This window comes from Trichosurus vulpecula, chromosome 1 (assembly GCF_011100635.1).
Source record: "Trichosurus vulpecula isolate mTriVul1 chromosome 1, mTriVul1.pri, whole genome shotgun sequence".
Classification (NCBI taxonomy): Eukaryota; Metazoa; Chordata; class Mammalia; order Diprotodontia; family Phalangeridae; genus Trichosurus; species Trichosurus vulpecula.
The window spans coordinates 80,456,373-80,467,002 of NC_050573.1; the positions used below are offsets into that span (position 1 = coordinate 80,456,373).

At 41.1% G+C, this 10,630-nt stretch overlaps 1 protein-coding gene across 1 annotated transcript; it reads right to left on the reverse strand.

Annotated features, from left to right (window-relative positions):
* Window positions 1-1,222: 1,222 nt before the first annotated feature.
* Window positions 1,223-10,387, reverse strand: LOC118833658 (myelin-oligodendrocyte glycoprotein-like). The gene is made up of 4 exons (XM_036741035.1): window positions 10,300-10,387; window positions 9,570-9,911; window positions 4,670-4,786; window positions 1,223-1,281 (listed from the first exon to the last, which is right to left on the reverse strand). Exons 1-4 carry the CDS (start codon window positions 10,385-10,387, stop codon window positions 1,223-1,225), a joined length of 606 nt encoding a protein of 201 aa, XP_036596930.1.
* Window positions 10,388-10,630: the final 243 nt, after the last annotated feature.

A 10,630-nucleotide genomic window follows, 5' to 3' on the forward strand; every position in this document is an offset into this window, starting at 1 on the left:
AATGGTGATGCTCAATTTTGCTGAGTAGGTGATTCTTTATTGTAATCCTAGATCTTTTGCCCATCAGAATATCATATTCCTAATGATCTGAGCCTTTAATGTAAAAACTGCTAAATCTTCTGTTATCCTGACTGTGATTCCACAATATTTGAATTGTTTCTTTTTGTCTGTTTGCAATATTTCCTCTCTGACATGGGAGCTTTGCAATTTGTCTTAATGTTCCTGGGAGCTTTCATTTTGCAATCTCTTCCAGGTGGTGATTGGGGGATTCTTTCAATTTCTTTTTTCCCCTCTGATTTAGAATATCAAGGCAGTTTTCTTTGATAGTTTCTTGAAAGATAATATCTAGGCTCTTTTTTATCATGGTTTTTGGGTAGTCCAATAATTCTTAAATTATCTCTACTGGATCTATTTTCTAGGTCAGTTGTTTTACCAATGAGATATTTCATATTTTCTTCTATTTTTCCATTGTTTTGATTTTGTTTTACTGTTTCTTGATGTGGCATAAAGTCATTAGCACCCACTTCCCCAACTGTAATTTTTAAAGAATTATTTTCTTCATTGACCTTTCCTACCTCCTCTGCCAATTGGCCAATTCTGCTTTTTAAGGAGTTCTTCTCTTCAATGAATTTTTGTACCTCTTTTTTTCCATATGACCAATTCTTCTTTTCAAGGCATTCTTCTCTCCATTGGATTTTTGTGCCTCTTTTATCATTTGGCCTATTCTCTTGTTTGGATGCTATTCAGTATTTGTGTGTGTGTGTGTGCCTCCTTACCAAGCTGTTGACTCTTTTCATTATTTTCTTGCATCACTCTCATTTCTCTTCCCAATATTTCCTCTACCTCTTTTATTTGATTTAAAAATCCTTTTGAGCTCTTCCATGGCCTGGGACCAATTCATATTTTTCTTTGAGACTTTGGATGTAGGAGCCCTTGACAAGTACAACATGGGAAATTTGTTGGCCTGAAAAAAGAATAAACATAAAAGATGTAGAAATGGCCATATGATCCCTGTGATCATGGAGGCTGGGTGGGAAATAGGCAATCACCTCTTTCCCAATCTGACTTTCCCAATACAAAATGAAACAGTGCTCATGCTTCAAAACTGGAATGGAAGAGAGTCAGGGAGATCATTAGCTTGCTTTTGTTCATCTGATGAGTGATGAGCTCTTCTGACTCAACAGTCAGAGGACTCTCATCCTCATCTACCATTGCAAGCCTTTCAGTGATGACTCAACATAGCCTGATGTAGCACTACTTCTAAAACTTCCTTGTAGTCACCTAGAAACAGGAATAATTACTGAGCATGCTATATGATAGGAGGTGGGGAACGCAAAGGATCCCTGTTGCCTGGCTGTTGGCTAATGTTATAGAAATGGCTGAAATAAATAGGAAGCACAAATCTGAATGAAAGTTACCTAGAGGGGGGAGGAAGAAGGAGTATTAGTTAGGAATAGAAAACACAATAGATGTGCAGAGAAAAGGCAATCCTCAGGCAAGTGAATATTATGGATCTCACAGTCTTTTATATACTTCTTCTCCATATTCCAGTCAAACTGGACTACCACCTGCTCTCTGAGCCTGACAGTGCCTCTCCCATTGCCATGACTTTACTCAATCTGTCCCTTTTGGTTCAAATGCACCCTTTTCTCCTCTATGCCTCTCAGAATTCTTGTCTTTCTTTAAGGCTCAGCTCAAGTATCAACTCTCTGTGACACTTCTCTGATGCCCTCTAATGCTTAGTGCTCTCCCTCTCAAATTTCCTTTTATCTGATGCAGAGAAGGTCAAAGTATTCTGCCTTTCTTGACATAAATGAAACCATACTAGAATGTGCCTATGTTTTAGTGTAAATAGGTAGTTACATCTGATTCCTGTTTTTCCTTTTTTTTTAAACCCCATATCTTTGGAAAAGCCAACCAAAAAAACAGAGTCTGACCTATCTTGGGCACCTGAGGTCAACAATATATATAAGATCAACCAGCATATTATGAAACCTATCTATCCCCTGAAAGACAATAAATTGTCCTCAAGACCCGTGACTGACTATACTTTAGGAAGATCACTTTGCGTGCTGCTTGGAAGATGGACTGGAGTGGGGGGAAAGTGTTGTAGCAAGGAGACCAATCAGGCTATTCAAATAATCCCAATTAAGACATGTTCCAGAGTGGCATTGTTAAAGAAGTGAAGGGGTTATATAGCATAGATGTTACAAATGTGAAGTAGGCAAGCCTTGGCAACAAATCAGATATGTTGGCAGTTAGAGGGATGAGAGAGAGAAAAGAGATGAGGATGACACTTAGTTTGTGAGGCTGAATGACTAGGAAGAAGGTGGAATCTTGTACAGTAATAGGGAAGATAGGAAGAAGGAATGATTTGGGGGCAAAGATAGTGAGTTAAATTTTGGACATGTTAAAACTAAGATGGTTATAGGACATACACATTTCAGATGTCCAATAGATTATTGGAGATGAGGAACTGGGATTAGGACTGGATAAGTAGATTTGAGAATCATTAGCATAGAGATGGTAATTGAATCCATAGTTGCTGATGAGATCATCAAGTGAAATAGTAAAGAGGAAAAAGAAAAGGCCAAGGGATCAGAACAGAACCCCGTGGGATAACCCATAGTTGTTGGGCATAGCCTGAATGAAGATCCAGCAACAAGAACTGAGAAGAAGCATTCTGATAGGTAAGAGGAGAACCAAGAAAGAGTACTATCCTGAAAATGTAGAAAGAATAGAGTATCAAGGAGAAGAGGCTGAGTGGTAGTCTCAAAGGCTGCCACAAGTTTAAGATGGATGCGAATTGAAAAAAAAAAGTTATTGGATTTGTCAATTGAAAAAGTTTTGGTAACTTTAGAATAAGTAGTTTCAGTTGAATCATAAAATAAGAAACCAGATTGTAGAGGTAAGAAGAGAGTGAAAGGAAAAGATGTGGAGGCACCTCTTGTAGGTGATCTTCTCAAGGATTTTAGTGACAAAAGGAAGGAAAGATATGGAACAATTACTAAAGGGATGGACGGATTAAGTGACAATTTTTTTAAGGATAGGGGAGACATGAGCATGATTGCAGGCTGTAGGGAAGCAGCCAATAGGCAGAGAAAGATTGAAGATAAGTGAGAGAATGGCAATCATAGGAGGTAATATACTGGATGAGACAGGATGGAAAGGAATCATTGATGAATGAAGAGGAATTGACCTTGGCGAGGAAAAGGCCACTTTATTATGTGAGGTAGGGGCTAAGAAGAAGATAGCAACAGGCATGTGAGTGAGTTGATAAGGAGGGGAGGAGAATGGAAAGAAAAGCAGGAGAATAGTGTCTAACTTCCTTGATACTGTCCTCCTCCCAGCCCAGTCTGAGTCAGGCCCACTGCCTTCCTCAGCCTGTCTCATACTCCCAAGCCTCCCACCAAGCTCATTGTTATGAGTCTCCTCTTTCCTTTTATCCTCTTCCACTCCTGCACCACCCTCAACTCAGAATTCGTGTCCCTTGGTTTGTTCCTCACTAGTTTGCTGCAAAAATAACCCTACTGGGGGCAGCTAGGTGGTGCAGTGAGTAGAGCACCGGCCCTGGAGTCAGGAGGACCTGAGTTCAAATCTGGCCTCAGACACTTGACACATGTACTAGCTGTGTGACCTTGGGCAAGTCACTTAACCCCGATTTCAAATCTGGCCTCAGACACTTGACACATGTACTAGCTGTGTGACCTTGGGCAAGTCACTTAACCCCGATTGCCCTGCCAAAAAAGCAAAAAAAATTAAAAAAAATAACCCTACCTCTTATTGAGTAAAATGCACACCCAACCTGAAATTACCTTATTGTCAGCTCTGGGGACTGACTGCTTAGATGCTGTGGTGATGGTGGAATTGTTGACAGAAGTATTTTATTTGAAGTACAATGGGAGTCATCTTTGTAATCACCAGCAAAATGATTGCTATTGCAAATTTCCATTCTTTCAAAAATGATGTTTCATCAAAAAAAAAACCTGCGTATGAGAAAGGACCAATGAGCATCAATAAAATATCCCTTCACAGCTCTCCTGGGTAAGGAGGGCTGGGACTATCTGTCTCTGGTCCCTTGGCAGCCCTGAGCCCTCAGGCCTCTCCGTACAGAATACAAACGTACCTTATGTGCCACACTCTCTCTATCTTAGTTAATTCATACTCAGCAGGGTCCCAGGCCTCAATACTTTGGGTAAGGACATAGAAGATGGCAGAGAATCAGTCTAGCACTCAAGGTTACACAGGGACTAGCCACACTTAGGGGGTCAAGACTATGTGGAGACCAGGGTACTTTGATCAGTTTTTAAAAAGAGTGAGGGGAAATTCAGGGTCTGGGCTGCAAAGAAAATGAGTCACACTCAGAATTCAGGCACACTCAGAAGGATGGCTGCATATGAATTCGGGGACACAAAGGAATTGGAGCAGTGCTTACATTGGAGCCCAATCAGGGGTCAGGGCAATACACAGGCTGAGGACTACACAGGTGAGAAATACTTATGTTTGGGGGCTGAGGAGCAAATACAGATCAGGTTATACTGAACAAGGAGGGGTAAGGATTGCACAAAGACTGAGGTACACTCAGATTCCAAGCTGCTTAGGGATTGCACAATTGAAACGTTATTATCATCCCATGATTCTATCACCTTGGTCCCCACTCCCTTCTTACCTCTGCATCTGTGCCGTGTCCACAAGTAAAAAATACACATTTCAATTTCAAATGCACAAGTCAGAATCAGAACCCCACTAATCTCACCCATCCAGGGTCTGGACCTGCGAAAATATACTGAAAGAAGCCCCCCATCCCGAGAGCATGACTATGATTTTGTTTTCTCTGCTGTCCCCTCCCCATAGCAAGCTTCAAGTACAATTTGGTTGCACACATGGATACATCATCCTTAGCAGCTACACCAACCTAGGATGATAGATGAAACATGGTCCCTGTGGCACCCAAACTGAACTTCATATAATACAAGTGGTCCGTTCCCCCTTCCATTGTGCCCTTTGGAATTTCTGCTCCTTAGTAACAAGTGTTTCTTCATTTTGAATCTCTTTCTTGCTTCTTGCTCCTTAATTAATTCAGAAAATTTTCATTTTTTATCTTTCTCTCTCTTATTCCTTCCATCTTCTGGCACTCAGTGAGACTTGGCTGCCCCTCAAGGATACTTTATCCTTTGGATGTCTTTTCCAATATTTGTCACATACAATATGGCTCTAAACGTGAGGCCAGGTTGAAAAGGGGTTTAATACAAAACAAAGGAGTTTATATTTGACCCCAGAGGGTATAGGGAGTCATGTCTTTGAGAGAGACTCAGAAAGCCATTCACTTCAATCGCTACATCCACACTCTAACTCTCTTGCTATCACTCTTCCTTTGAGGCTCACTCTATCTGAATACACAACCCAATTAGTCAACAGTTTCCTATTGGCCTCCAGATCATTCTTCCTTTCTCAATGAGAAAGTACCTAGATCACAGTATTTCTTTCTACTGCAACTCTTGTCATACAAGGACATGTCTACATCTGTGTTGATTTTCCTTCAAACACATTAGCTTCTCAATTTTTTAAACTCTTCAGGTCCCAAGGTTTAGTCTTCCACTCCAACTCTACCAGATAAATATCACATAGTCACACCCTTGATTTTCCCATCACCTGCAAATTTCTATTCATACTATTTTTCCCTGTGCCTTGTTCCTTCTAAATCTAATCTTTTTCTTCACCATGACCTCTCATCTTTTCACCCCTTAACACTTTTTCTAGATTATCATCTCTGACATGACTTCCCTTTCTTCTGTTCCTAATGTTGACTTTATAGTTAACCAGCTAAACATTAAATCATTGTCTAACCCTCAAAATACAACTCTCTTTCAAACTACCCTAATCCTCTCAAGAATACTTCGATTCTTCCTGTCACACAGATTCAAGATTGTAATGTAAACTATGGTCCCTTACTCTCCCTCACCCCATATATGCAATCAGTTGCCAAATCTTGTTAATTTTAATTCCAACACATCACATTATTAGTCTCCTTCTCTGCTCACATGGCCACCATCTAATAAAGGCCTTACTCAGTTCTTGCTTGGATTATTACAATGACCTGTCAATTAATCTCCTTGCTTCAAAGGTCTCTCCTCTCCAATCCATTATCCACTAAGGTGCCAAAGTGATTTTGCTAAAGCACAAATCTAACTATGCCTCTCTTCTGTACAACAAACCCTAGTGACTCCCTATTCCATTTAGGGTCAAATATAAACTCTTTTGTTTGGCATTAAACTTTTTTACAACCTGGCCCTACATTTAGAGCTGTATGGTGCATGATTTCTCTTCAAACATTCTAAGGTCTTCTATGGTCTCCTTCCTGCTGTCCCCCGCCCAGTCCATTTTCCAACTCAATGCATTTGTACAGGCTGTCACCTTTCCCTGAAATGCACTCCTAAATTTTACTTTTTATAATCCTTAGTTTTTTTTCAAATATTAGCTCAACTGCCACCATCCACACCCCATCTTTCCAAATGTCATCTAACCAGATGCTGGTACCTCCCCTCCCTAATTATCTTGTATTCATTTGTTAGGTTTATGCACTTTGTCTCCCCTGAGAGAATGTAAGCTCTTTGAGGGCAAGGATATTCCTTATTTATCTTTGTATCCCCAGTACCTAGTATAATGCCAAGCCTATGGTAGGTACTTAATAAATACTTATTTCTTGATTAGCTAATTCAAGTAGGTTAAATTTTATAGAAACTGTACTAGTCTCTGTCTTTCCTCTTCACTCTGTCCTCTCCCCTTTCCTTGCTTCATTCCCAAGGGACCTCCACTCCTATCTAAGTCCATTCTCCTTCTCATTGAAACCTTTCTTCACCCCTTCCTATCACCAGGTAAAATTTATTTCTCCCTCTTCAGATTTCTCACAATATATTACCCAGATCTTCCCTTTATACTTATCTCAGTTTTGTATCCATGACTCACTCTCACAGAGATTGTTAGCTCTATGAGAGCAAGGACAAGTTCCTGAGTTACCAAGGGAGAGAATCAAGTTATGAAAATGTCAACTTCTTTTTTCAGCCCATACTTCAAAGCAAAGCATAAGTCAGTTCTTAAAAATGCTGGTTAATTTAAACTATTTTCAATTGCTTTAAAAGTCAAAGATGATCTTTATTTAGACCCTTACATTGCCTACCCTACCCAGGGGCATGAATTGCAACTGAGGGAGAGGAATGAAATAATTTTTTTAATCCCATGAAGCCTAGTACTTACTTCGACATGTCCAGTTGACCAACATATGATGAATGAATGGTTGGGGAAAGAAAGCCATGGATACACAGGAGCAGTCCTTCTCAGAGGGCCTCCAAAAATGTAGAGTAGGGGATGGGATGAGAGGGAGAATTCATGTGGTCACATAACTACAAAGGTAGTTGGGAGGAGCAGGGTTCTATGGGTATTATTGAAGAACATGAAATGTAGAGTGTCCTGGGTGGACAAAGTATAACCCTTTGCAAGTAAACGTGGAGAAGGTAAAAAGTCAGCTTCCCAAGACTCTGGGTTCCAAAATGCCTAATGAGCCGGATAGGAAGCCTTTGCCCCAGTTTCCCCTCATAATTACCTTGGAATTGCAGCATCCACAATGAAACTGATAAATATATCACCACACAAATCATAAGGAGGAACAAAAAGTAAATTGGTGGCATAATGTGTGACTCAAGTTCTTGACCTAAAACGCAATTGCACATAAGTCTCAGAATCAGAGAAGTAATGCACCAATCTTTGCTCCCTACCTCCCACCCTCACACCCCCACTGAGCAGAAGGCGAGGTCATCTCTATGGTCAAATTCTGGGTCCCCCTGACCCCTGCTGCTCCCTACTCCAACTTTACACCCCACAGCAGACACTCCTCCCCCTTCCACCAATGACATCTCTGTACCCATATCTCCTTTCTCCATCCCCAGCTCAGGCCACATCACCTGGTTTTAGCCCCACTTATTTGTGAGATACATCATTAGGCTGCACTTATTGTACCAGTAAGTATAAGTAAAATTGAGGACCAGTTTTATGTACTTTTGAATGGATGTTATACTCACAGGATCTGAGATTTGGAAGGAAACTCAGAGGCCCATCTTGTTCAACACACACTTTAATCAGACTCTGTCTTGAGTCTCTCCCTACAAGTGATCTTCCAGCCTTTGATTTAAGTCGCACAAGGAAGGGTAGCTAAGTAACTCCTACGGGGGCCTCTTTTACTTTGGTATTGCCCTATTTGGCATTGGTTGGGCAGTTTTTCCATACACCAAGCCTAAACTTGCTTCTCTGAATTTGGTGTTCAGAGAAGACAAGCTGCTATGAAACCTAGCTTCGGTGGGTCTCTGGATGGGAAGAGGGACTTTGAAGTGCCTTTCACCCAGAGCCAACTTGAAGCTGAGAAGACATGGCCATGCTGTTACTTCTGTCTCTAGTGTAGGCACTTTCCCTGCTTTCAGGTAAAGAGTCTTTAAAATGGATATAACCTTGTGAGCTTCAAAAGACACCATCAGAGTATCTGGGGGTTGGAGTCCTTGCAAGGATCTGCTAGTAGCCAGACAGTGAAAAGCAAAGTCCCAAGGAACCTAAAGAACTCAGTACAGTAGAAGCATGGGAGCAGACATCCTTTCATAGGCTAAGTCACATTTGGATCCATGCTATGTAGAAATTTCCATTGGTTTGAGCCTACTCTCCTTACAATTCCCAGGGACTGGGGTGGTATCAGGAAGAGTGTGCCCAAAAGAGGAAATATTTGTAATTCTGTTCTTTCAATATTTTAGTAAATATTCCTTTGTAAAAGTTAATTGACATTAATTGGCTAAATAGAACTGGGGTCCTAATAAGTCACTGGCAGTTAACAATGGAGGAAACACAATAAGATGGTGGTTCTAAAAGCATTAGAGAAGGGTAACCCCGTTGTTCCTCCTAGTTGCCTGAGAGGAGATGTAGCTAGCCTTACTCTGGAAGAGTAAGATGAGAAAATCACTTCATACTTATCATAAGATCATAGCTTTAAACCTAAAAGAGACAAATACAACTGTCAAGCCCAACCCTCTCTTATTACAGATGAGGAAACTGAGACAGAAAAAAGCAAAATGATTTGTCCAGGTTTGCAAAGATAGTACAAATGGAAAATGGAATTAACTTGTTCCACTTGTGCCTCTGGAACAGAATTAGAGTAACAATGGATGAAAGCTTCAGAGAGGATGAGTTAAGCTTGACATCAGCAAAAAATTCTTAATGACTAAATTTATCCAGAACTGGAGAGGGCCACCTCCCCCAAGAAAGCAAAAGGACTTCTCATTAGACGTCTTTGAGCAAAGACCAAAAACTCTATCAAATTCAACAATCATTCATTAAGCATCTTCCATGTACTAGGTCCCAGATTAGGGGCCAAGGATATAGGAGAAGTAGAAAGAGGTTTCTTGTTAAGAAATGTTTGAGTTCACTTCCAAGTAGGATATCCTGTGATTCTCTTAATGACAGAGCTGAAAAAGACATCTCTCCTCCCCCATACATGTGTATGAACATGCCCATTCCAGGCCCCAGCTCCTCACCTAAGACCTTCAGCTCCACATAAGCTTCCTCTTGGTGAAAACCGTCCTCAAAGAGACACTTGTACCTTCCTGAATCTAAGAGTCTTACATCTCGTATCTTCAGGGTGACATTCCCATTTGTGATACCATCTCTCACTAGTTCTGTCCTCCCTCGGTAATCAGGGGTCTGGTCTCCAAACTGATCCTCCCCATCATGATAGAGATGTACCACTCGAGTGGATTGCAACCAGACCACCTCCATGTGCTGAGCACTCTGAGGTGGGGACAGGTAACATGGTAACTCTGCCTCTCCCCCAAGTGGGGTCTTGATGGGTCTTGCAGGTCCAATCACTGAGAACTGTCCTATTCAATCAGGCAGGAAGAAGAGACAGAGGGTCAGAGAAAAGAACAGCAGAAGGTGGAAAGATATACAAGGTTTATGCAAGAAGGGTGTGAAGGACAGAACACTAAAATGGCATGGGGAGAGGGGAAAATGAAAGGAGAGAGTGAGGGAGGATGGGGAAAATATTAAGGAAGCAACTAAAAGAGGGGACAGTATATAAGGACAATGAGAAGACCATAGGAAAAAGAAAAGGGAAAAACTGAGAAAATCTCATGAAGAGACTAGGAAAGCATTAGGGAATGGTTTAGGAGGGTACTAGGGTGGGATAAAATTTCTATATGGTCAACCCTTAGTGTTTAGAACCTCACTCCTCACCCCTGAGAGTCAAAGAGAAGTAAATACTCTTACCTGAGGCCAATGTTGGCTTCTTGAGGAGGAGAATGAAGGTAATCACAAAACTGGAGAGAAGGGAGCCTGAAAGACTGAGAATCTCCATCAAACCTTGGAGAATACATAGGAAGGGGGAGACATTATTGATTGATGGGAATTTGGGCATGTGCTGGTAAATGACTATGACAGAGAGAGTGGGAACATTGTGACAAGGAAACAGGAAGCCAATGACTAATTGCGATCAGTATCTCTGACAGGGACACAGAAAGACTGTGATTGATGATAACATTGGAGATCATTGGCTATGACTAGGACACAGGGCATCAACAGTTATGAAAAGGACATAGGG